Raw genomic sequence first — 26406 nt, 5'->3', positions numbered from 1 at the left:
TCTGCTTGAGTCACTGGAGACGTGTTGTGGGTGCATCCTGATTGCCTACGCCAGTTTCTCACCCTGGCAGCTGGTATAATTTGCTTCTTGGTATCACTGGATCAGTGGGTACTTTAGCTCAGGAAGGACATACAGCTAACAAAGAGATGGTTAGAAAGAATATTATTTATTGTGTTGATCCTCATAGCAATGCAGCTACCCCCATAATCAGAGCCAGGCAGCAAAGTGACTGTTGCACAGGCAGCGTGCAAGGAAGCCAGGAGGGAACTGCGTCTATGTGTTTTTGGGGAGACTAGAAATTAACATACTTATAATCTGTGACACAGTCTTTTACTGTGCCTGCATGTCAAAAATGTGCTTGGAGCTGGGCACCAGTTAGATGTTATGTTTTCTTGTCTTAAATGATGGATATATTTGGGGAGGACTTTTACCGTTTATCTTAAGCATAAAGTACGCAACGATATTTTCCTTTTTTTCTTTCTTTTCGTTCTCTCTCGCTTTCTTTCTTTCCTTCTTTCTTTTCTTTCTTCTTTGTGGAACTTAGGATTGAACTCAGAGGCAGTCTACCTCTGACCTACACTCCCAGCCCTTTTTATTTATTTTGAAACGGTCTTGCTAAGCTGCTGAGAATCTCGCTAAATTGCTGAGGCTGGCCTGAAACCTGCGGTCCTCCTGTCTCAACCTCCCAAGTATTAGGATTACAGATGTGAACCATCACACCTGACTACTTTTCTCTTAACCATCCTGCACCTACACTTTACCCCACAGTCCTGGACTTGCCATTTATTTCAAGCCTAGAGAGTGCAGTGCGTTTTTTAAGCTGTCTTCATCTTAAACTTTAATGCTGCACTCTCTCTCTCTCTCTCTCTCTCTCTCTATATATATATATATATATATATATATATATATATATATCCTCATTCACATATATCCAGTGGTGTTTTAGTTGTTAAAATGTACTCCTTTGCCCGGCATGGTGGTGCATGCATGTAATCCCGGTACTTGGGAGGCTGAGACAGGAGGATCGTGAGTTTGTGGCCAGCCTCAGCTACTTACTGATGCCCTCCACAATGTACTGAGACCCTGTTTCAAAATAAGGAATAAAAATCAAGCTGGGGATGTAGCTCAGGGGTAGAATGCCCCTAGGTTCAATTTCCTGTACCATAAATAAATAAATAAATAAATAGATAGATAAATAAAATGTACTTCTTTTTTCAAAAGACTCCGACCTAGAAATAAATAGTATGGGTGTCAGCTATTCCGTTTCCTTATTTAAATATTAAAAGTCAAACATTTTAAATATAAAGCTAATGGTCCATTATTTGAAAACAGGGTCTCAATGAGTTTTTGAGAGCTCCACTTCATTGCTGTGTTTGGCTTCAAACCTGTGATCCACCTTTCTCAACCTCCCAAGTGCTGAGATTACAGGCGTGCACCACCGTGCCTGGCTCAAATTGTCTTTTTATTTTTTTTCAAATCGTCTTTTTAAAAGTTTGATTTTTTTGAGCCAGGCGTGGTGGCGCATGCTTGTAATCCCAGCGCTTGGAAGGCTGAGACAGGAGGATCGCACAGGTTTGAAGCCAGCCTCAGAAACTTAGTGAGGCTCTCAGCAACTTAGTGAGACCCTGTTTCCAAATAAATTATAAAAAAAAATAGGGCTGGGGTGTAGTTCAGAGGTAGAAAGCCCCTGGGGTCCACCCCCCTCCAGTACCACAAAAAATAAAAAAAATAAAAATGTTCTTTTCTTGATGCATTCTAATTATACATAATCGTGAAGCTCATTGTGAGATCAACCTACACGCACAGAACACTCAGTGAGATTCCCTCTGGATCCCACTCCAACCTCTCACTCTCCCCGTACATGTTAGTGAGATCGAGTGTGACATGTCCTTTATGGACATAGCATTATTTGAACGTTATGTCTTCACCAGGTCTCCTTTTTCCCTTTCCCACCTCCCTTTCTCCTCATTTGACTGAAGTTTCTCTTGTTTCCTCTTTTCAAATTGTCTTTATCATCTTGAATACAGCATCTCATTCAGCTCAAAGAAGTTTCTAGGATAGAGCTTACCTTAATCGCATAACTGTCTTTGAAGAGATAATGACCAGGAAATGAGAAAAATGAGATGTTTATTAATTTTTTAAGTCAGACATAGTGATTATTTCTTTTAGGGCACTGCTAAATATTTTGTCTAAATGACTGAAAACAAATTGAGAAACGTTACATGACACAGTAGGAATGTCTACATACTTACGGAGATTTTTAAGTACTATTTTTGGGTACTGCTTTCTCAATTTCCCTTGGTTTTTTTCTCTTCTCTGTCAGAGCAAATAAAAGGAAATTGCAGTCTTTGAAAAGATTTCTTCTTTTGATTTACCTCTTTTATAAGGATGCCTTTCTAATCTCATTAGAAAGATGAGATCGCTCTTCAGTCTCCATCATTTCTGAATTTACTCTACAAGCCACAGAAATATGCCCCCCGGGGAAAGAATAGAAGAGCTTCCTGGGTCAAGAGTGACCACTGGACAGTAAGAGCAAACACGGGATGGAGCCAGAAGAACCTCAGAGTAGCTGTAAGTACTTTCTTTCCTTTTGATTTTAAAGGAAGAAAGCATGGCTAAGATTTAAAAATGTGAATCGGTGGTGCTCTGAAGGTTGAAGAGGTTGTTGATGGGAAGGAGCAGTGAAAGATGAGGGTGGGTCTTGGTGAGGAGGAGGGATGTAGATGCCACTGAGTCAAAAAGTAGAAACATCTGTATGAAATGGAGACTGTATCAAGAGAGGAAGTGAAGTATGTAAAAGAGAAATAAGGCAAAAAGAACAGGGACTTCGTGAAGATTCTTTTTAAGGGAAGAGAGAGAAGGAAGATGCAGAAAACACACTGACCTAGTCTCGTGGTGTGTCGGTGGCTATGACATGGTTTTGTTTGATTTAAGGGGAACAAGTGGATTTGTGTTGTGAAAACATTAAATCATAATTTGGGGAAAATATACACAAAGAATGCAGAAATACACACATTTGAAATTTAAGTTTTGCTTCTTCTCATCACCTCACTGTGGCAGACTTCTGTGTGATCGCCTTGGAGAGGGGTCCTGGAAAGTACAATTTTATGTAACAGTATGTCTCGGGAAGTTTTACATCAGTGCATGCTGATATACATGATTATTTAGTTGGCATATGGAATTTCACCATACGTATTGATCTTTAGAACTTAGAATAGCAGGTGTTGATGATACACATATATGAGGCTCTAGTGTGTTTTTCTACTTCCAAAAATATAGAAATGAGTATTTTTTAATATAAATAAGTTGAATGATTTTCTTAGGATAGAGCTTTAGAATTAAAATTTTTGTAGCAAATGTAATGTGTTAAGCAATTGATAGATGCTAAGCTGATACCTCTAAAAGATATTTTAATTTACTGTCAACATTAGCATTTGTTTTCTTACTGTGAATGCTTATTTCCCCATAGCCTTGCCAACATTGCATTTTTTTTCAATTTACTTTTTAAAATTTATGTAAAAATTATACTGCCATATTTTAGTTTATAATTCCCTAATTTAGTATTTATTTATTTTTGTGATACTGAGGACTGAACCCAGAGGCATTATACCTTGGAGTTACAACCCCCTTATAGCCCATATTTTATTTTTTATTTTGAAACAGGGTCTTGCTAGGTTGTTGAAAGTCTTGCTAAGTTGTTGAGGCTGGCCTTGAACTGTCATCCTCCTCCCCAAAACTGGGATTACAGAGATGTGCGTCACCATGCCTGGCTTCTTCTTCTTCTTTTTTAGGTAATATGGATGGAATCCCAAGGGTATTCTACCTCTGAGATTCATCCCCAGCTCTACTTTATTTTGTTAATTTTGAAACAAGCCCTCATTAGGTTACTGAGGCTGTCCTCGAACCTGTGATCCTCCTGTCTCAGTCTCCCAAGTGCTGGGATAACAAGCGTGAGCCACCAGGCTTGGCTGCCTAGCTTCTTTTATTTGATTAATACCCATTTATAATTTAAAGTTTTGCTGTTCTCTAGTTGGATTTTAAAATTCTTTATATAATCTGCATATTAATATTGCAACAAGACTTTACTCCTTATTTTTAGCATTGGGTTACATAGAAGTTTGAATTTTATGTACCCAAATTATCAATTTTTTATGGCTTTTGGGTTTTATGTCTTGCTCATAAAAACATGTCCTATGATGAAATTGTAAAAAATTTACTATTGTTTCTTACTTAAAATTTACCAATAAACTCCAAAATTGATTTATTCAGGTGAATACTTAAGGTCTCTTCGATCTAAAATATTTTGGCTGTGCTTACATGGTAGAGCTTGCTTTTTGGTAGAACTGGCTTCCCCAGCTCTCATGTCCACGAGGAAGGTAACCTACTGACTCTTCTTTTTGTCTTACGTAGGCCGGCATTCCGTGCTGACCCCTTGGATCTTGGCTGTGGTTTCCATCTCGCTCCTCAGTGCCTGTTTTATTGCAGGTTGTTTGGGTAAGTTATTAGCTAAAATGGAACCCTTCTTCAATTATTGCTTCAAACAACCTTCATAAATTTGCTCCAGGCCTATTGCCTTCTTGATCTCCCCCTACACATCAATGCATTTTGACTTAAAATTCAGAGCTAGAGACTTGACCTTTCATTCTTTGATGGTGCTGCCTGTGTCAGAGAATGAAAGACTAGTTTATATACTCGTAAAACTTGGTGAAGATACTAAGTGATCTCCCATTTGGGGCTGGGATTAACAAAGGGCAGCATCATATGAGTAGACAGTGAACAGCAATGAAGCATCTTTTAGATGAACTGGCTTTGAAAAGAAGGAGGTTGGAAGACTTCTTTTTCTGTCTTGCTCTCTTCTTCATTTCCTTTCTCCTTCCTTTCTTCTTTTCTTCCTTTCTTTTTCTTTATTTTTACAAATCACTTTATTGAGGGCATGATTGACATATAGGAAGTTGTAAATATTTAACACATACATCTCAAGTTTGGGGATAAGTGAATCTTCAAGACTCTGTCAGTACCATCACAGTCATCAGAAGACTGGCTCTTTCTGATACCATGGCCTAAAATAAAGCCAGGTGTAGTGGTGCACACCTGCCATCTCAGTGCTTGCGATGCTGAGATAGAAGGATCATAGGTTTGAGGTCAGCCTCAGAAGCAATGTAGTCAGATTCTCACCAACTTACACCTTGTTTCAAAACAAAATAATAGCCGGGCATGGTGGTGCACACTTGTAATGCCAGCATTTGGGAGGCTGAGACTGGAGGACTGTGGTTCTCAGACAGCCTCAGCTACTTAGTGAGGCCCTTTGCAACTCAGTGAGACCCTGTTTCAAAATAAAGAATAAAAAATAGGGCTGGGGGTGTCGCTTGGAGGCAGAATGCCCCTGGGTTTCATCCCCAGTACCGCCAAAAATAATAAATAAATAAATAAATAAATAAATAAATAGGCTAGGGTGTAGTACAGAAATAGAATCTCCTGGGTTCAATACCCAGTACTACACACACACACACACACACACACACACACACACACACACACACACCTGCCTAAAATAAAATGATCATAAATGAAGTAATAGTGTATAGGTTCAAGACTAATAGAGTGGAGGGGAGAATGGAGAGCTTAGTTATAGATCCCACATACATGAACTCTTTATATAAAAAGAGAAAGGCATGGTTATGAGGACTATATTTTAAATTGCTGTTGTAGAGCCCACTGATTATCTGAACTTAAGAAATTAAACTGAGTGCTTGTATCATACCATGCTAAAACACCAACCCAAGGTGGATTACTGGCCGAAGTGAAAAAAGTCAATCAATTCAGTTTTAGAAAAATAAATAAGGAATGCCGGGCGTGGTGGCACACGCTTGTAATCCCTGCACTTGGGAGGCAGAGACAGGAGGATCGCGCAGGTTCAAAGCCAGCCGCGCTGTTTCCAAATAAAAATAGGTCTGGGAGTGTAGCCCGGATGTAGAAGGGTTTCCAGGAGTCCCAGTACCACACACACAAAAAAAGAAAAATAAATAAGGAGTATCTTCATGATCTTGATCAGGAAATGATTTCTTAAACAAATCATAAGATGCACTACCAAGTAAAATATTGTCAAATTATATTACATTTAAATAAGAGTTTCTGTAAACATACTATAACAAACACATAAAACCATAGAAGAAAATACTTGTAACGTGCATAACTAATAAAGGATTAGTGTGCAGGATATATAAACACTGTCGAGGTTAATAGGAAAAGTACAATACAATACAATATGATAGCAAAGTGGGATTGTGTTAAGTAGACACTATAGTAAAGAGAAAAGCCTGATAAACACACAAATTGTCAACCTCATTGGTTATCAGATAAATGCAAATGCATCCCATAATGAGGCGACATGCAAACACACCAAGACGGAGAGATTATGAAGCCTAGTACTTCCAAATATTGTTAATTCTAGGGAAAAATCAACCTCTAAAGATTAGTACTCAAGAGGAGTATGAGGCAGTACAATCCCTTTAGAAAAGTTTACCACTATCATAGCTACCACATGTCTACCCTATTATTAGCAGTTCCATTCCTGGGTATACACCCTACAGAAATACAAGCTTATGTGCTTTAGGATGCATGGTCAAAATTTTTCATATTTGCACAGCTATCAACTACCAAGCACTGGAAAAAATGCACATGTCTAATAGAAATAGATCATTCACTTCATAGCAGTGTAAAGAAATGAATTACAGCCGCATGCAACAACATGAATAAATTCCACAAACAATGCTGAGCAGGAGGTAGAATGACAGGAATACATACTACACATTTCCAGGCCCATCTAACCCATAAGATTTGGGGCTATATTAGTAAGTGGTTAAACTATGGAGCAAAGGGCAAGGTGGATACGTTAACGCCATGCAACGATGACCTACAAAGAAGTAATGCATTGCAGTTAGGGTACGAAGGCCTTTGGGGTTGTGGTAGTATTCTATGACTTGGCCACGGCAAAACACCTGAACTGTTCCTATTACAATAGTTTGCTAAACTGTACATTTATGCGTTTACTCTCTTTTATATCTGGTTACATATCAAAGTATACATTGATCAACTTAAACACCGATGAACTCAGATTGATAAGGCTCATAAAACATTGTAGAACTATCCCAGTGGTCACTAAATTTTTTTTCTTTCTAACACAAATTCTGATAGAAAAAATGCTTAAAATCACACGCACCTAAAAGCTTATAAAGTACAAAATAAAAAATAGGAAAATAAAACCACTAATTATCACCAATTGCTTTCAACCCATTTACTTGAAGCTGGAACTTAATAGGAGGAAAGAGAATTTAGAGACTTTATTAGGGCATGAGAAAGTTTAATGAGATTGAGCCCCATTTCTTCTTCTTTGACAGTGACACATCACAGCGTCCTACGGTGTGAAGGAGGAACACAAGTGTTCTCGTTACCAGAGCACCATATGAAGCTAACATGCATCGGAGAAGAATCAGAAACAAAAGGTATAGATATCAGAGAGCATAAGAGAATGTTTCCATTTTCACTCAAATTCATTAATTGTTCTTCTTTTATAATCTTATCAGTGCATTACGATTATACATCACAGCGAAATTCAAAGTGGTCCATTCCTATTAACAGACCATCACTTGGTGTTTTCCCTCCACGTCCACCCCATGGTCCCCGCCCACCTCCCTGTGCAAGCTAGTGAGATCGGCCGTGATACCTTCATGGATGGCCATAACATTCTTTGGTCTGTTTCCTTCCTCAAATCTCCATTTCTTTCTCCCCTCATCTCTTCCCCAACCTACTTCTACTCTTCTACTAATTTTTCTCATTTTCAGAAAATCCCTTTTCTTTCTTTTTTTTAAACTTTTTTCTGTAGCTTTCACATATGAGAGAAAACATATGACTATTGATTTTCTGGAACTGGCTGATCTCATTTAGCATAATTTGACTTAAAGAATATCACTAGTAAATAAAAAAGAGTAAAATAGCATAAAACAGGAAGCTGGCACAGGAATTAATATAAGAAAATTGGGATAGAATTATTTCTCAGGACTATTATCATCTGGATAACAAGAATATAACTATACATTTCCAGGATATTTTTGACTTCTAAAACATTACATGAATTCGATTCCACTTTCCTAATGTATCATAAAGACAGTTTATTTTTAGAATAGATAGCTTTTCTGAGATTTTACTTTCTCTTTTATTATTCTGGGATTTGTAAAATCTCATTGAGAAAACTGGGGAATACTTGAGTTTTAGCAGTTTTATTGCCTCCTTCAGACAAGGTATCTTGCAAAAGGCTTGGTTAAGGAAACACTTTAAATATGAATTGATATTGGGGCATTGAATATGATAAATGTCTTCTAAGATAATATTTTGTAACTTTCTCATAGGCATGTGATGATAGATACTACTGTTTAGAAGATAAGTAGAAATGTAATTTTTAGAATTAGTTTTTTGAGAGAGAGGTTGGAGATGACGATTTTCATTAGCCTGGCATTCTTTCCACAAATGTTAACTGATATTAAGTAGTAGAAGTTTTACACAATCTGTCATAAAAGAATGATTTTTTTTTGTAACTCACTTCCGTTTTAATTTTTACCCAAGGAGGTTCCTGGAGTTGCTGTCCTGTTGGCTGGAAAGGCTTCCAGTCCAACTGCTATCTTCCTCTTAATGACAACAAGACATGGGCGGAGAGTGAAAGGAATTGTTCAGGAATAGGAGCCCACCTGGCGACCATCAGCTCCGAAGCTGAGCAGGTGTGTTGCTCCTGACAGTCTCTGCAGCTGTGGGTCTCTGCAGAGAAATAATTTTCTCTGTGTTCTTGCTTCATCTATTGCATCTGCTTGGAAATTCTTTTCCTCTTTCTTTCCTTTCCTCCCCTTCCTTCCTATCTTTCTTCCTTCCTTCCTCTGTCTTTTCTCTTCCTTCTTCCTTCTCTCTGATTTTTTCAACTGATGTTTTCATGAAAGGAAATCACACTTCTCATCACAGCATGAGATACCATTTCTGTGATAATAGAAACATGCATACATGTGGAATGATGTAATGAAATATAACCATCATCACCTCATTTCAAATATACTTATAAGATTCATATTTTTGTGTGCAGAACTTTACGACTAGATTTCTGGATAGACGATTCTCATATTTCCTGGGACTTACAGATGAGAATACGGAAGGTCATTGGCGCTGGGTGGACCAGACGCCATTTAACCCCCTCATGGCGTGAGTATATTGATTGGGGTTAAGGGCATTGATAGGCAAAGATGAGAGGAGGTAGCAAGAATTCACCTTAGAGTGGAAAACACAGAAGTAAAAGTATTTGCTTAGACTACAGCACTGTGCGCCGAGTAGATTCTATGTCTCTGTCTCAGCTGCAGAATCATCCTAGGACTTCAGTGAAATTTTCAGTATCCTTACTTGTACAATAAGTTAATAAATGGTAAAAAAAATTGATAGTAGGAGAGTGATGTAAAATATGTTGTTAATTTTGACATTTTTATAAACAGTGTGATAAAATTATTTTTGAAATAGTTAGAACCTAGCAGGGTATGGTGGCTACAAACTGTTAATCCCAGTACTTGGGAGGCTGACAGAAGGAGTCTAGATTTAAGGCCAGCCTTAGCAATTTAGTGAAACTTCCAGCAACTTAATGAGACCCTGCTTTCAAAGGTGAAATGCCCCTGGGTTCAATCCCAGTATCAAAAAATTTATAACATTATCATTTTCTTCCTTGAGATCAATATTGCCTAACATATAAAAAACAAAGCCATAAGTGTAGCTTATAATTTTTCTTCCTTTTTTCTTCTTTATTTTCTTCCTCTATCCTCCTTCCTTCCTTCCTTCCTTCCTTCCCCTTTCTCTTTCTTCTTTCTTTCTTTCTTTCTTTCTTTCTTTCTTTCTTTCTTTCTTTCTTTCTTTCTTTCTCTCTTTTCTTCTTCTTTTTCTTTCTTTGCTACTAGGTATGGAGCCTAAGGGTATTCTACTTCTAAGCTACACCTTCAGCCCTATTTTGTCTGTAATTTTGAAACAAGTTCTTACGAATTTGCTGAGGACCTCACCAAGTTGCTGAGGCTGGCCTCAAACCTATTATTTTCCTGTCTCAACCTTAAGTATGGGAAATGCAGGCCTGCACTAGTGCTTCTGGCTAAGCTTAAAATTTTCTAGTAGTCACATCTGTGTAAAATAAATGTGCAAGCCAAGCATGGTGTCACACGCCTGTAATCCCAGAACTTGGGAGGCCGAGATAGAAGGTTACGAGTTTGAAGTTAGTCTTAGCAACTGAGGGAGGCCCTCAGTAATTTAGCAAGACCCTGTTTTTAAAAAATAAAAGGGTCTGGGCGGGGGAAGCTTGGAAATAACATGCCACTTGGCTTAATCTCCAGTTCCACAAAAACCAAAAACAAACAAAAAGACAAAATGGGTGAAATTTATTTGAATAATGTATTAAAATGATTCTTATTAACCCTATATGTTCAAATCGTAGTCATTAACCCAGTACATCCAAATCTTATTTCAACCTGTAATCAATATAAACTTACTATTGAGATTTTTTATATTCATTTTTGGTACTAAGTTTTCAAAATATACTATGTATTTAACACTTAAATACATCTCCATATGGAGAAATCACATTTAAGTTTTCAAAAGCCACTTGCAGCTAGTGATTTTTGTATTGCACAGTACAGTTGTAAAATCCTATTTAAACTTTCAACTTCAAAACTTTGATCTAAATAAACTTCTTCTCATTATAAGCTACCCGCCCTTGGTTGTTTCATTATAGTAATGGCAAACAGGCTGAGGCAGTGAGTGGCAAGGGCATTTTCTCTCTATTGTCACCTGATATATACTTTATATGTCATCCTAGTCAACATATAATTTTTTTTCTTTCAGATTCTGGCATAAGAATGAACCTAACAACTTTCAGGAAGAAAACTGTGTTATCCTTATTAATGCCCAAAATAAATGGGCCTGGAATGATATTTTTTGTAACGCTGAAAGAAGTAGGATTTGTAAGAAACCTGGAATAATATTAAACTAGAAACCTACAGAGTGTTCCTTGTGATGAAGAGAGAAAAGAACCAGTTGGACCAGAGAAGAATGTAAAGCGTCATTCAAGTAGAAAACACATGCTGGGTCTTAGAGTACTTTCAGTTATGATGGTCTCATTTATTTTGTTAAGTTCTTTCAAGCGCGCGTGCATGCGTGCGTGTGTGTGTGTGTGTGTGTGTGTGTGTGTGTGTGTAAGATGATATGATTTTCTATGATGCTTTGGTGAAAGGAATTTTCTATTCTGTGAGCCAGCTTTCATAATCTTTGCTCTTGTAATGGTATTTCAAGGTCTTTAGTTTTTGTTAGTAGCTATCGATTATGTATCTAACCAAATGCCTTGAATTTTCCAAGTTTTTTTTTTGTCACTTTTTTCTTGCTCAAATTCTTAGTTCTTAAAATTTAAAGGTAGAATATTCTGGTAATAGAAAATACTTTTTCTTAACCCAAATATCACAGATTTTAAAGCCTTTAAACAATACTTTTTTTTATTATTCGGCACTTCATTTTCAGACCTTTAAATAATATGTTATCGTGCTGACACTCTGTGAGTGAAACTTTCCAGAACAGTTCTAACTATGGCACTGCACAGGGAGAAAAAATACAGTATCTCATTTACTTCCTACACCACTCTAAGAGTTTTACCAGGGTCGGGAGTGTCAAATTAATTTCTTTTTTGGTGAAAAATCCATTACAGCTTCCTTGAACCACACTCCTGCAATTCTGTAGCTTAAAAAATGTTCTAATGTAGCTTCCTGGGGAAGCTAAAGAGCTGACCTTGTTCATGACAATCAGGAGTACAGCTTAGATCTACCTCCCACTACAGATGAAACGCGTCCCTTTACAATTATACGGAAGTTATTGAAAATTATTTGTAAAGCGTCCCCATCCAACTTCAACACAATAGGTTGGCCTTTCTTAAAAACATTTTTTTGGGGTACTGGGATATTGAGCCCAGAGGAATCCTACCTCTGAATTACATTCTAGGCCTTTTTATTTTGAAACAGAATCTGGCTAAATTGCTAAGGGTTTCCTCCAGTTGCTGAAGGTCTTAACTAAGTTGCTGTGATGCTCTGTCTAAGCCTCCAAAGCACTGGGGTTATAGGTATTTGCCACTATTCCAGGCTTCTTCTTTAAAGTTTTACAATTTTGTAGATCTAAGATGAAAAACTTTCAAGCAAAAACTTTGAAGCATATCTTCTCTACTACTATTAAAAAAATCCCCACAATATTTAGCCGAGCATGGTGGTGCATGCTTATAATCCCAGTATTTGGGAGGTTGAGACTGGAGGATCAAAGTTTCATGGCCAGCCTCAGCTACTTAGTGAGGCCCTCTGCAACTTAGTGGGACTCTGCTTAAAAATAAAGAATAAAAAAATCACTAGGGGTATAGCTCGAAGGTAGAATGTCCCTGGGTTCAATCCCCACTAATGCTAAAAGTAAAAACAACAACAATGATAAAAACCAAAACCAAAACAAAAAATCCCACCAGCATTTATTTTAGGGTTTATATTAGGGTTTGTAAATTAGTTATTGACTTTCCGTTTTTTGTGGTGGTGATGGTGGTGGTGGTGGTGGTGGTGGTGGTGGTGGTGGTGGTGGTGTGTGTGTGTGTGTGTGTGTGTGTGTACACGTGTGAATATTTAAAGCCGAGTGGTGCTAAGTAACTTTAATTGTGTTTGTCATAGTTGATAAATTATTATATAAAACTTGAATACTGTATAAAACTAGTATAAAACTTGCTGAAGTAATTTTATATAATTACTATTTGTCTTTATATAGTCATTACTATTCATTTTTAATTTGTTCAAACCTGTATATAGATAGAGATTGGTTTGTCAATAAAATACTATGTCTTTGTCATTTTATTGGTCTGTGCCTGCATCTATGTAATCAATTTCTACCCCTGTTAATCTTTCTGGCAGCTTCACTTGACCCGTTTCTCACTTGGGTTCAAGCAGTGGGCTTTGGGTCGCTCTCAGTGTCTTCTCCCTTAATCCCTTCAGTGAGTTTTCAACTTTCATAACACTTCTAGTCTTCACAAGTTCCTTAGGACAGCTGACTTATTTTCACTTAGTCAATGACTTAAGTGAAAACACTCTAATTAGTCCAGTACATTACTGTAGTCCAAAAGTAATAGCAGGAGGATACACATTGCTCCTAGGAGAGGGAAGGGGGTAATTCTCTTTTCCAGAAGTGTGGAGTGAATAGAAATTCTCTAAAATTTAAAAACTCGAAGAGTGGCAATACAAATTACATTTAGAAATGCATAAAAGTATAAACATGGGATACAATAAGTGACAAATCAGAGTTGAAGGTTGTTGCTTTTTGAAAATCATAAAGCAGAAGAAGATGGCTTTTTACAATTGTAAGTCAGAATAGAATTTGTTTTTTTAACGCCGGGTGTGGTGGCGCACGCTTGTAATCCCCGCGCTTGAGAGGCGGAGACAGGAGGATCGCGCAGGTTCGAAGCCAGCCGTGCTGGCTTAAGAGACCCTGTTTCCAAAAAGAAAAAAGTATGAAATAGGTCTGGGAGTGTAGTCTGGAGGTAGAAGGGCTTCCAGGAACCCCAGTACCACCACCACCACACACACAAAAAAAGAATTTGGTTTTTTAAACAGTGTACAGGTATGTACTTCACTTGTAGATCGAGTTGTGCGATTAGTTGCATTAATATTTATGTATTTAACCACATTAGAAGACAGTATGGAGGATCCTCAGAAGAATGGGAATGAACTTACCATTTGATCCAGCAATAACACTTCAGGGTATCTACCCAAAAGAATGAAAACCAAACTACCAAACTCGTGCATGCATATCTATGTTCATAGCTGCACAATTCACCATTGCCAAACTATGGAAACAGCCAAGATGTCCATCAACAGATGAATGGATTACAAAACTATGGGATATGCACACAATAAAATTTTATTCAGCCATAAAGAAAAACATAATTATTTCATTAACAGGGGAATGGATAGAACTGGAGAACATTATGCTAAATGAGATTAGTCAATCACAAAAAATAAGAAATCAGATGCTCTCTCTAATATGCAGAAGCTAGGGAGAAATGAGTCATAGGAGGAACTCTAGATGAAGAAAGGGATACTATAGATGAACAAATAAGGCGACCTAACTGAGGGGATGGAGGGGAAGAGGAAAATTCTTTAATGCACATGATGTGCATTAACAAACATATCAATGTCAGTCACTAAGTCAAACACGAGAAGGAGGAGGGGGGAAGGAATGGGGCAGGAATTGGGTAAGGGCTAACTGGCTGTTGTGAGCATATATGCCTCCACCATCTTGTATCCCATTAAGATGTATGACTACAATGCACCAAAAATTAATAAAAAGTACTATCTTTTAGATAAAATCAAGTAAGTTTCAAAAATAATTGTCAAATATGTTATAAAAATACTTATGTATTTATCTGATGGTACTAGGGATTGAACCCAGGGCTTTGAACATGATATTCCAGAGCTGTGCCACTGAACTCTGCCTCCAGCAATCAATTCAATACTTAAAAAGACATGCTCAATCATTGTCTTAGTACTTTTCTTGTGCAAAAACAAAGTAGGCAAAGATTAGTAACATATAAATGAGAAAGGTTTACTTGGCTCACAGTTTTGGAGACAGGAACTCCATAATCATCAGGTCTCACCAGTTCAGTCTCTGGTGAGGGCCTTCTGGATCTATCACAATGGAGTGGATAGCATCATGATGGAAGACCATGTGAGGAAACTGAAATGGTTTAGATTTAGAATGACCCTCTACCCTTCACAGAAGCAAGGTAGCAGTGTTGGAAGCAAGACTTGGTTGCTAAGGTGGTGTTTTGGGGGTTGCTATATACTTCTGTTCTCCTTCCACTCTCTCTGTCACTCTCCCTCCTTCCAGTGCTCAAAATATGAGAGCACAGCTTTGTGTGCTCTCTCTTTTCCTCAGCTTCTCACCACCATGCCCAGAGCTTAAGATCCTGACCACACATGGACTGAACCCAAAATTCCAGAAAAACACTGAGCAAATAAATCTCTTCTCTAAATTGTCTGGTCAATCATTATGAATCATAGCAGTGAAAATGTTTACCAATACAGAAATTGGTACCAGAGAAGTAGGGGTAACTGCTGTATCTAAGTCTGACCATGTGTTTTTGGGAACTTGTTTATGAGAGGAAGTTGGAAAGGCCAAAATGTGAGTAGGAAGGCTGATGGTAGACATGGCTCAGGAGATTTTAGAGGGCAAAGAGGACTCCATAGGAAAATGGAGTACAGGCCACACCTATTACATTTTGAAAAAGAGCTTATCAGCATTTTGCTCATGTTCTGAAACTTTATGCGAAACCAAATTTAAAAGTTATGGACTGAGTAAGCTGGTAGAGGAGTTCCCAAAACATCGGTGTTCAAACTTCATTACGAATATTGATGTCCAGGTTCAGTGAATTGTATATCAAATTTTGGGGTCAAAAGTAAAGCGGAGAGACTTCACAGACTTGTAGTTTGGCTAGAAACGCATGTACGAAATCGAGGCCCAGAGACATGATGTTGTGGGAGAAAGTAAGATGGAGAAAAGGAAAGAGGAAGCAGTGGCTCTGACGGAGGCAAGGTGAGTGGTGTCCTAGATGGAGTCAGGACCAACTGCGGCCTGGATGGAAGCAGGCCTTGTGGCCATAATTTAAAAAGGCCCAGCAGCTACAATAAAAGAGGATGTGACTATCTTTTCTATTGGTGGTCAACAGGAAAGTGTGCATATAATGCTGGTTTTGCTGGAAAAAAGGGATCATGGAGTCTTTCCTCTCAGATTTCAGAAGAAATATTGAAAAGGCATGAAAATGTGGCAGGGTGATTATCTCTGCAAACAGGCCCAAACTTGCAGGGTGAAGCCAAAGATGCAAAACAAAAAACAAAAAACAAAAAACAATCCTAAAATTTAGAAATGCCAGAAATGTGGAATGCCTGCTAGAAAAGGCTGCAAGCTGCGAGCAATGGAGCCAGGCTGGAAAAGCCAATATGCCACTCATTGCAATCAACCACGCCATAGGGCAGGGCTGCCAAGGATGCCGGGAGATCGCATCTTACCAACATGTGACCCGGATGCCAAAAGTGAAGTTGCAGGATCAGATGCTTACCCTCATGGGTTTTGATACTGTTTAGGTCCCATTTCTTCTTTCTATGGTTCTATTTCTCCCCTTGGAATGCAAATGCTTACTCTGCACATATTTTATTTTATTTTATTTTATTTCATATTTGCTGTACTGTGGATGTATGTAACTTGTTTTTTGTTCTCACAGGGAGGGGCTCACAGCCAAGGGTTTACTTTGAGTCTCAGAGGAGGCTATGTACTTTAGACTTTTGAGTGATGGTAAACCTGTTAAGAATTTAGATCTATTGGAGGTGGACTAAAAACTAAATGTATTTTGTATTGTGAGGTATCTGAGGTCTAGGAAGCCAGGGGCTTCCTAGATTTTAAATGTCCCCCTATCCCTCATGGAAACGGGGTAACAATGTTGAAAGCAGGGCTTGGTTACTAATAAGGGGGTCCCTGGGGTGTGGCCTTGGGCTGTATATGGTTTTTTATTCTATTTGCTCTTTCTCTCTGCTTTCAGTCTTCAGAATATGAGAGAAAAGCTTTGTGTGAGCTCCCCCAACCCCCAACACCCCCACCCCCCCACCCCCGCTGCAGAGAGACCCTGTGGCCAGAAAATCTACTTTGGGTTTCTGAGCAGGAATCGTTCATGATTTGAAGAAACTTCTTATTCACAGTACAAGAAAAAATTTGAGATGACATATATTTGGATATGAGATAAAACCAATAAAAGAAAGAAAGACAAGCCAAGTGTGGCGGTGCACACCTTTAATCCCAGTACTTGGGAGGCTGAGACAAGAGGACCACAGGTTCATGGTTAACAGTGAACAGTAAATTAGTGAGACTCTGGGGGGTGTACTTGAGTGGTAGAATGCCAGGCCCCCAGTTTCCATCTCTAGTATAAAAAAGAGAGAGGGTGGGGGAAGAGAGAAAGAGAGGCAGGATAGGATTTTTAGGAGCTAAAAAAACAAAAACAAAAACAAAAACGGGGCCAATCAAGAGATCATTCAGTTACTTCCAAAATCTTCTTTGCTGGAGTTTGTCCTCGTCCTTGTTCTTTTTCTTTTATGAAAATAGTCACAAATAAGGCAAATGTATAAAACACAGAGTTCTTTCCTCTCATAACACTTGCTAGCAAACTACTTTGTAAATTCAGAGAAGGACCTTAGACTAATGTAGAGAAGAATGTACTTTCATCTTGAATCACGAGCCTGAAAACGATGTCTTCTTATTTACATCAAAGCAACGCTTATTTATGGAGTCCTTAGATGTGCAATAAACATTTCCTTATGTTGATGTGGTAGCGCTCTTGTTTATTACTTATACATTTGAGTCATGCCTTCAAGTCTTAGATATTTTTCTTAGTCCAGAATATTTATTTCTGGCTTTTCACAGATCCGAAACATATTAAAAAAGCAGGCTATATCGTTCCAGTTTTGCCATGGGTTTGAAGAGTCCCTTACAGTGGCACAGTCCTCCACGGTCACTTTGTTATTTGGCTCCCCTGCATCCCAGAAGCTGGAAAAAAGAGATGAGAGATTTTACATCTTAGCAAGAGGAAATAAAGTGCTAGAATATGAGGCAAATTGTATTTGTGTTACGTCACAAGGATGTGAGGTAGGAATTACTATCTCCAATTTGTTTCTGAAGAAAAGGATTCTCAGAAATGCTAGACCATTTGTCTAATTCATAGCGTCTGGGCTTGAGAGTTGAAGGAGATCTTTCTGACATTTTAGTCTGTCAGGCTCTTTCATGGATTCTGGCCCAGAATGAGAAATTATAAGGAGGTTTGATAAGCTGGTGGATTTCTCCTTTTTATTTCTATCTCAGTTCCCACTGGGTTATTTTTATTCTACAGAGTGTGAACTGACTGGGGTGTATCCTTCAGTTTTATAGAGCCTGAGTGAGCCCAGTTCTCCAGAAAACATGAGCCTCGGGGACTGTACTCTGAGAGCTGCTGCTTATTAACGGTGGAAATCACTTAAACTTTGACTTCTGGCTTTGTGAAAAGCTAGATGAAGATTCATACCACTGGTGCATCTCAGGAAGGGGTAATTTTGGTAAAAACATAATAAAAGAAGAAGAAAGCTTTAAATATTTTAAAGTGCTGTGTTATGATGCTGTAAGGCCATCATCAAGGAGAAATAGGGACATTATGAAGGAGCTTCCACTTTCACATCATCAGAATCTGCTGTCTGTATTAAATTATGAGTTTTCTTTTTTTGAAGATTTAAAGAAATTTATTAGAAAGATAGAAATACAGAGGATAGGTACAGCTCCATACCAGACTGGCATGGAGGGGTGACTTGAATGAATACACCCAAATTATGAGTTTTCTTATATACTATGGTTTGGGGTCTTAAGCTTCAGTTCTACTTTTTAATCTAAATTTTCTCCTTCCTTCCCTCCCTCCTCCTCCTCTTCCACCTCCTCCTTCTTCCTCTCTCTCTCTCTCTCTTTCCCTCATCTCTCTTTTTTTTCTGAGATTCTAAGGATTAAACCCAGGAGGATTCTACCTTTCTACTCCAAGATGCATGTGCGGTCATATTTCTATTTTTTGTTTGTTTGTTTGTTTTTTCGTTTTGAAACAGGGTCTTGCTAGGCTTCTGAGTGTCTCACTAAATTTCCAAGGCTCATCTCAAATCTGCCATTCTCCTCAATCTCCCAACTTCTGGGATTACGGTCATGTGCCACCATGCCTGGTTTCATCTGAGTTTTTATTGAGTGATTTTTTTTTTACTTTCATCTCCTTTGCATGTTCATTAATTATTTCTCCTTTGTTCTTGAGAAAGTGTCAAAAAATGGGAGAAGTTGAAGCTTGTACCACTCTTTCCTTTCTTCTACACTAATTAACCATCTTCCTGCATCTAATACCACCAAGGATAAACCTGACTATACCTCAGGTAAAACAAGAAAGTTCTGAGAATGCCCCTACATAGTGGTCTAAATCTAGGGTTACAGGCAGAGTAAAATTTTTCAAAAAGAAGGCACTTACCTCAGAGACTCTGTGAAAGGTGTGCCATCTATCCATTGCCAATCTCCCTCGACAACCTGGTCTGACAGTCCAATATAAAACTCTCTTCCTCTAGGTTTTGCATGGTAAAGAAATTCCTATGGAAGAAACATGATTTAAAAAGAAGTAATCAAGTATTTCAGCTTTTAAGAGATGTTAAAATATTTGTAATTAAAAAGTCAAAGTAGTTTTCAGAATAGATATGATGGATAAATAAGCTTAGAAATGTAAGATTATCAAGAATCATCTTCTAATTTTTATAGTGGCAAAACACACATTACAAAACTAAACTTAAAAATAACCTTAAAGATAAAAAAGATTCTAAATAATTAATTCAGTGTTTATTATTATTGGAGCCAAATCTACTGTATGTGTCCAGCACAAAGCATTATTAATCACAGCTTAGACATAAAAAACAATACCTCTGTATCCACTTTCATAGTATATGTTCATAAGAAAAATGGTTATTGGAACATTAGCTCCCAGTCTTCCTTTCTCTGCTCCCCAACTAAACAAAAATTAATCTCCACATAAAAATAATGTATTTTTGTTAGCTTCTTCTAATAATGCAAAAAATTAATGTAAATAAGGACTTAGAGAAATAGCGGAAGCAGCATATGTTTTGGTACATTCACTTAACACGTGGTAGTTGGGGTCAAAGACTGTACACATTTATTAGAGAGGAACACATCTGTGAGGAACATCACATCACACTGAAGGACTCTGTGCTCCAGGTACCTGCTCCTCTCTTGTGTTGATGACCACCAGATGGGCACCCATACTTGAGCAGTTTTTTAAACTTGATAACCAGGACATGGTGTTCGTAGAAAAGAAATAGCAGCTAGATTGAAAATGTTTCCAGTTTTCTGGACAGCAATTCTTAACTGAACCTAGGAGGAGAAAAATTTCAGTGGGTATTCCAGTTGAACTTAGGAAACAAAAACTGAAACTTTGCTTAAGGTTGAATTTAAAGATGATAGTCTGATTAAAGAGGCAGAGGAACTATTAGAACAGCAAAGTATATAAACTGCACTTTGGATATAGATGTCCATATTCAGGAAACTGTACTCTGAATTTTAGGAGCAGAAAGCAAAGCACAAGAACTTACAGATCTGTAACTTGGCCAGAAAGGCATATATAAACCTTGGGCTGGGGAGATGGTGATGTAAAGGAAAATAACAGGACTGAAGGGAGTTGCAATGCTTTGATCAGAAACAAAGAAAGGAATGCAATCATTTGCATAAAAGATTTGCATAAAAAAGAAGGAATGTGATGAGGACAGTTTTTAATTATGTAAATGCGGGCTGTGATTTTGGAGAAGGGCACTCAGATTCTTTCGGTGTGGCCGTGACAGTGGCAGGCTGAGCATTGCTCATAATAGTGATGGGCTCAGACATGGTTTTGATGGAGGTGGTCCCATTGGCTCTGACTGAAAAAGTCATGGGCCAGCCAGGCATGGTGGCACATGTTTGTAATCCTAATACTTGGGAGGCTGAGACAGGAGGATCCAGGTTTGTGGCCAGCCTCAGCTACTTAGTGAGGCCCTCTGCAACTTAGTGAGACCCTCTTTCATAATAAAAAATAAAAAATAGGGCTGGGGGTGTGGCGCAGTCAATTCCCAGTACAGCAAAAACAACAACAACAACAAAAACAAAACAAAACAAAAAAAACTTGTGTGGGTTCTTTACTGCTGGTGGTCAGTTTAGGAGGTCACGTATTACTGGCTTTGCTGAAGAAAAAAGGATCACGGAGTCTTTCCCCCAGATTTCAAAAGAAGGCCGGGGAATCTTGGGCAGGCACCAATCAGGGTCAGCACCATGGAAAACAGGCCCCAAATGGGACAATTTGTGAAGCGATGAGTGTGAAGCCAAAGTTGCAAAAAAAAAAAAAAATCACCACAATTTAGAAATGCCAGAAATGTGGAATGACTGGGAGGAAAAGCTGCAAGGTGGGAGTCATGGAGCCAAGCTGGAGGAGCCAGTATTGGCACCCATTGTTCTCAGCCAGCCCACAGGGGCGGGGCTACCAAGGCACCATGGACATCACATCCCATCACTGGTGCCTTGAATGCCAGAAGTGGAGCTGCAGGAACAAATGCTGGTCTCGCTGGATTTCAGTAGTGTTTGGGTCTGATTCCTTCGTTCTATAGCCCTCTTGCTCCCTTTTGAAATGCAAATGTTTAGTTTGTGCTTTGGATCATATGCAATATGCTTTTTGTGCCAGTATATACAACCATGTATGCAATTCCTTTCAGTTTTGCAGTTGATAGAGAACCCCATTGTCTGTTCTTAGATTGCCAAGGGCAGATAATGCTCATTATGCGTTTTATCTGGGTGACTTCTAAGTGAACATCTTTCTTTGTCTCAACAACATACTTTCAGGCAAATCTCTAAACTGTGGTATAAAAATGGGATGATTCTTAAAGTTGCATAACTTCAGCCAATCTCCTGAACTCATAATAACCCAGTCTCCTAATTTTCTTAGTTCTTTTATTCCAGTTTAAAGAGGAACGTCCTGTAGCATTTAGCTAAGACTTAGCAATAATATGTAACAGTATTGGGGCTATACATAGTCTTAGGTATTTCTAAATTCTCTACTCTGTACAGTTTTTTTTCCCCATTACTTCATCTTGGAAGAAGGTGAATGAAATAGAAAAGTACTCTACTAGAAGTAAGAGCTTCTATTTACACATTTACTGGTCAGTCATATAACTCAAATTCACTCTCAAAGTTTACTTGGAAGTCTCTGCGATTTCTTACCCTGGTGCTAATCACATTTCCGAAGGTTTGTTTCTCTACTTTTACCAATTCATTATTCTCTTAGATTTTACATTTTGTTTTTCAAAAATAAGACATAATCTAGCAATAGCTTCCTTATTCCAAAATCAATCTGCAAGCCAGTAAATGTTAATCTCTCTTTCTATATATTTTGGGGTACCAGGGATTATACTCCAGGGCATAAAAATATACCCTACCTGTAGACTACACTCTGGTCTTTATACTTTTGTTTTTGTAAAAGGGGCTTGCTACACTGTTGAGCATTTCATTAAATTGCTGAGCTTGGCTTCAAACCTACAATCCTGTCTCAGCCTCCTAACTACTGGGATTAGAAGGGCGTACCAACATGCCTGTGTAATCTACACATTTTTTGGGGGTACTGGTGATTGAACCCAGTACCACTTCCTCTAACCTACATATCTAGCCCTTTTTATTTTGAAACAGAGTTTCAGTAAGTTGCTGAGGGCCTTGTTAAATTGCTGAAGAAGTCCTCAAACCAGAAATCCTCCTGTCTTCATCTTCTAAGTACTGAGATTATAGGCCTGTGCCACCACACCTGGTTTAGCAAAAGTTAATCTATAAATTTTGGTGTTTACATTTGGGAATGGTTTTACCTGATTCTTTTTTGTAGCATGAGAGCTCCTGGAAATTCTCAGGTGGTTGGAACTTTTTTCCATTACAGATTTGAAAGGTGTGATATGTCACTGTAAGAAAAGGGATACAGTTAATGTTCATTATTCTTTTTTTTTATAAATAAATTTCTTGGTTTGGTGTTTGTGACAAGAGTGCCAATTTACTTTTCCTTCTACCTGCAGAGGCATTGGTATTGACTTCTTCAAGAAACCAAAGGAATTCACATTTTATGATTTTCCTGATTTATAAAGATACATACTACTGGGGTAGGTACAGCCTCGATGGGTCCAGGGGTCTTGAAGGAGCTGTAGGGTCGGTGAAATTGAAGAATGAGAGTCATCGTGCTTAGTGGCAGGGGGAAAACATCTCTGCTTGTGCCTTAGAATATACTTTATTTATCCATGAGTCTAACAGATCACAGCAAACCACATTATACATACTTTGGTTTTCATTTAGTTTTTCAAAACCACATTATATGTACTTTGTTTTTCATTAACCTAAGTTCCACGAAGCAGGCACACCTCAGAACCATTTATTATTCCTGTTCTGTCTGTTCCCCATTTAAATCAAGAGGTGACCTATAAAACGTATTCTGACCTAGCTATAATCTTTTTAAACTTTTACTAAGCTATGCTTAGCCTATAACCTTTTATGCCATAAGTGGTAAACTATAACTAAACTTATTTTATCCTCTATCTTAACCACTAAAAGCTAGACTTACTATCTCCACTTCTAAGACTAACTGCTATTTTATCCACTATTCTAACCACTAGATATTCTATTAACTTATTCTGACCTAACCTATTCTATTTCTCATAACCTAATGTATAATGTCTACACCTTAATTTTCTATAATACCCATTAAGTTGTGTGTGCTTTGAGAGCAGGCACCAAGGAGATCCCTGCCTGCCCAACTTTCTGTGGGAATGGTAGAGTTTTAATGTCAACTCTTTTCCCATTATTATTAACTATGTTCCTTCAATTCTTGCCATACACTCCTGTATAGGAAAGTGGAGGATCAGTTGGTGGTGGAAAAGTATTCTGATTAGCATTAGCCCCTTAAGGGGGACACCACAGTTGACCCCCTAACTTAAAAGCAACATAAGGAGGGCCTTGTACGGTAGGTATAATTTGCCTAAAGTGAACTTTTTCTTGCATGGCTAAAACCTTAAGTGAGTTAGGTGTTGTAAGCAGAGGAGCAAAGAGCTCTTCTCTATGTAGCTTCTTGGACATTTCACCCTTAGTCATATTTTCCTTAGTACTGTTGCCAGCACAAATCTTAGGACATTTTCCAGGCGTATTCACATCAACTTCCTGAGTTATTATAAAACAGAAATCCCCATTCAAAGCAATGTTCAAATTTCCCCCAAAGAATCAATAATATTATCATTATACCAAATAAAATCAAGAGGGATAATGGCTTCAGTTTTGCCAGAGTCTTCCAGCCCTGTGGAATTTTCTTCCTCGCTGAGACCCCATCATACAGCAGGAATGGTGCCGCCTCTGCCAACATACAATTTATTTCAGACCCAGGAAAGACTACTGCTTGCATTCCCTCTTCTGTCACATCTAATTTTTGCTACCCTTTCTTCCACTATTTAATTTGTTGTGTCTCTGGTATTGATCAGGAAGTCCAAGCTCTAAACTAGTATCTCATAGAGAAGGATACAGTAATAATAAGGGACAAAGAAGAGGGCCCATGACCATCAGGAAGATGCGAAATGTCCTTCAGAGAAATACATCAGTGCTCACTAAATTTCAGTTTTATACTATTTGGTCCTCCTGTCTTGAGGAATGGCCTGGATATTCATAGAAAAATAATAAAATAGACTCTTGCAAGAGAAGGGAAGCCACAGAAGGCAAACAAGAGTTAACTCTTAACATCACCATAGAGAATTAGATGGAATATGACCCTCAGAACCCACCGACACATCTGGTGATGAAGCAGGCACTGAGAAGCAGGATGAAGGCCCCAGCCACAGCCCACAAGGAAGTCTGGGAAGAGAAGCGTTCTTTCTCTGTAAAAAGAAAGACACAAACTCAGACAACCTTCCTGAGGCCTGATACACAAGGGGAATAAGAGTCTTATTCTAACTTGTTTCTTTTCTCTAGCACTGTCTGTGTTGAGTAATTCCCTAGCTTCAGCATGCGTCAGACAGAGTCGCTTGGTGGGATTGAATCCTGGACTCCTAGACCTCACTCCAGAGCTGACAATTTGGAAGGGCTTATGTAGAACCAGTCTGTTTCCAGGGGCTGTTGATGCTGCCAGTCTCAGAACCAGCAGTGTAATCCATTAGTAATTTTAAGACTCTTACTCAAGAACTCAGGTATATGAGCTAGCTAGCCTCTTCCCTACCTCCCTCTCTCCTCCCTCTCTTTCTCTTTACTTTCTTGTTCTTTTCTGGGAATTGGAACTATAATTTCCAGAAAAATTGTAGATTTCACCTATAATCTATTGCCCAACCTTAAATTTTTTTCCCTCTGGGCATGGGGGCACACACCTATACTCCCAGTACTTGGGAGGCTGAGAAGAGAGGATGTACATTCGAGGCCAGCCTCGGCAGCTTTACGAGGCCCTCAGAAACCTAGACCTTAAGTTTAAACTTAAGACCCTGTTTAAAATAAAAAAAAAATAGAGTTGTGGATGTAGCTCAGATATAGAATACCCCCAGGACAATTCCTAGTGTCACAAAAATTTAAATTTTAAAACATTTTGAAACAGGGTGTCACTAAATTGCAGAGCGTCTCACTAAGTCGCTGATGCTGTATTTGAACCTGTGATCCTCCTGTCTCAGCCTCACAAGTACTGGGCTTACAGGCACACGTCCTCACGCCCGAATACGTTTTTCTCTCCGTTTTTATAAATCCCCATGTTAAAAACTACTTTTATATTGTGAATACTTTTTTTTCTTTCTTTCTCCTGCTGTCCCTTCTCTCCCTGCCTTTTTTGGACTTCCTCATCCTCTCTTCTTCCAATCAAATAAAACATTAAAAATTTGTAGAAATTCCTCTCTCTTCTCAATTTACTTTTTATTGACAAGAAAAGTGGGTTCCACAGAAAGAGGAGTGACTTGTCCTAAGGGACACAGGGTGTCACAGAAAGGTACAAACAGCAGTTTAACAGCTTTACCTGAGCACAAATCTACAAGCTTTTCCGTTAGGACACACAAGTCTTCTAACCAATTTCTCTCTCTTGCAGACGCATGAATGCTAGTGTGTGTGTGTGTGTGTGTGTGTGTGTGTGTGTGTGTGTGTGTGCATGTGTGTGAGCGCATGCGCGCGCGCGCGCACACACACACACACACACACACACACACACACACACACACACTCTCCCTATCAGTTTCAAGTTTATTACTTTTTGGGTTAGTTTTTCCTGTCCCGTGCCCACCATATTTACCATCTATTCCAATAAGAGGTGTATGAAAGAAACCCAAGCATTGCAAGTTTTACCTGTGCACTGTGCTGCAGGTGATTTAGATGAATTCATTCTCTTTCTTTTTCTCTTTTTCACTGTTTCTTTTCCTCCTGTTTCTCTCTTCTTAGTTTCTGGATCCAAGAGCGTTTGGTTGATAAGATTTCAGGGAAAATGAATCTTGAAAGATGAGAAGCTTACGATTTGTTTTTGTTTTTTTTAGAAAGCCAACTCCAATAAACATAGACTAATGACAGTCCTGTGGCTGTGCACTTCAGTCAGGATTTCCTCTCTTGCATAAGGCAAAGGGAATTGCTAGGCAACATCTTTATCCTCCTCCCTCCAGGAAACTAAGATGAGGAAATTATGAAACTGTGAACAGCAATGCAAGTGGGCCGACAGTGGAGAAATACAAGAGACTG

General features: G+C 38.5%; 2 protein-coding genes across 2 annotated transcripts; one reads left to right on the top strand and one right to left on the bottom strand.

Moving 5' to 3' along the window:
- Nucleotides 1–2543: 2543 nt before the first annotated feature.
- Nucleotides 2544–11056, top strand: CLEC4D (C-type lectin domain family 4 member D; the record flags this gene model as incomplete). Its single annotated transcript, XM_080705001.1, has 6 exons — nucleotides 2544–2571; nucleotides 4411–4494; nucleotides 7398–7502; nucleotides 8620–8771; nucleotides 9125–9240; nucleotides 10909–11056. The coding sequence occupies 6 exons, from the start codon at nucleotides 2544–2546 to the stop codon at nucleotides 11054–11056; spliced, it is 633 nt and encodes a 210-aa protein (XP_080561127.1).
- A 6451-nt stretch (nucleotides 11057–17507) lies between these two features.
- CLEC4E (C-type lectin domain family 4 member E) lies at nucleotides 17508–26059 on the bottom strand (the record flags this gene model as incomplete). Its single annotated transcript, XM_080705846.1, has 6 exons — nucleotides 17508–17664; nucleotides 19142–19257; nucleotides 19898–20049; nucleotides 22551–22640; nucleotides 24495–24587; nucleotides 26023–26059. 6 exons carry the CDS (start codon nucleotides 26057–26059, stop codon nucleotides 17508–17510), a joined length of 645 nt encoding a protein of 214 aa, XP_080561972.1.
- Between the last annotated feature and the right edge of the window lie 347 nt (nucleotides 26060–26406).

The sequence above is a fragment of the Muscardinus avellanarius genome (assembly GCF_963383645.1).
Source record: "Muscardinus avellanarius genome assembly, chromosome: 11".
NCBI classification, from domain to species: Eukaryota; Metazoa; Chordata; class Mammalia; order Rodentia; family Gliridae; genus Muscardinus; species Muscardinus avellanarius.
Note: the sequence above shows the minus strand (reverse complement) of the source record. Positions and strands in the feature narration are given on the sequence as shown.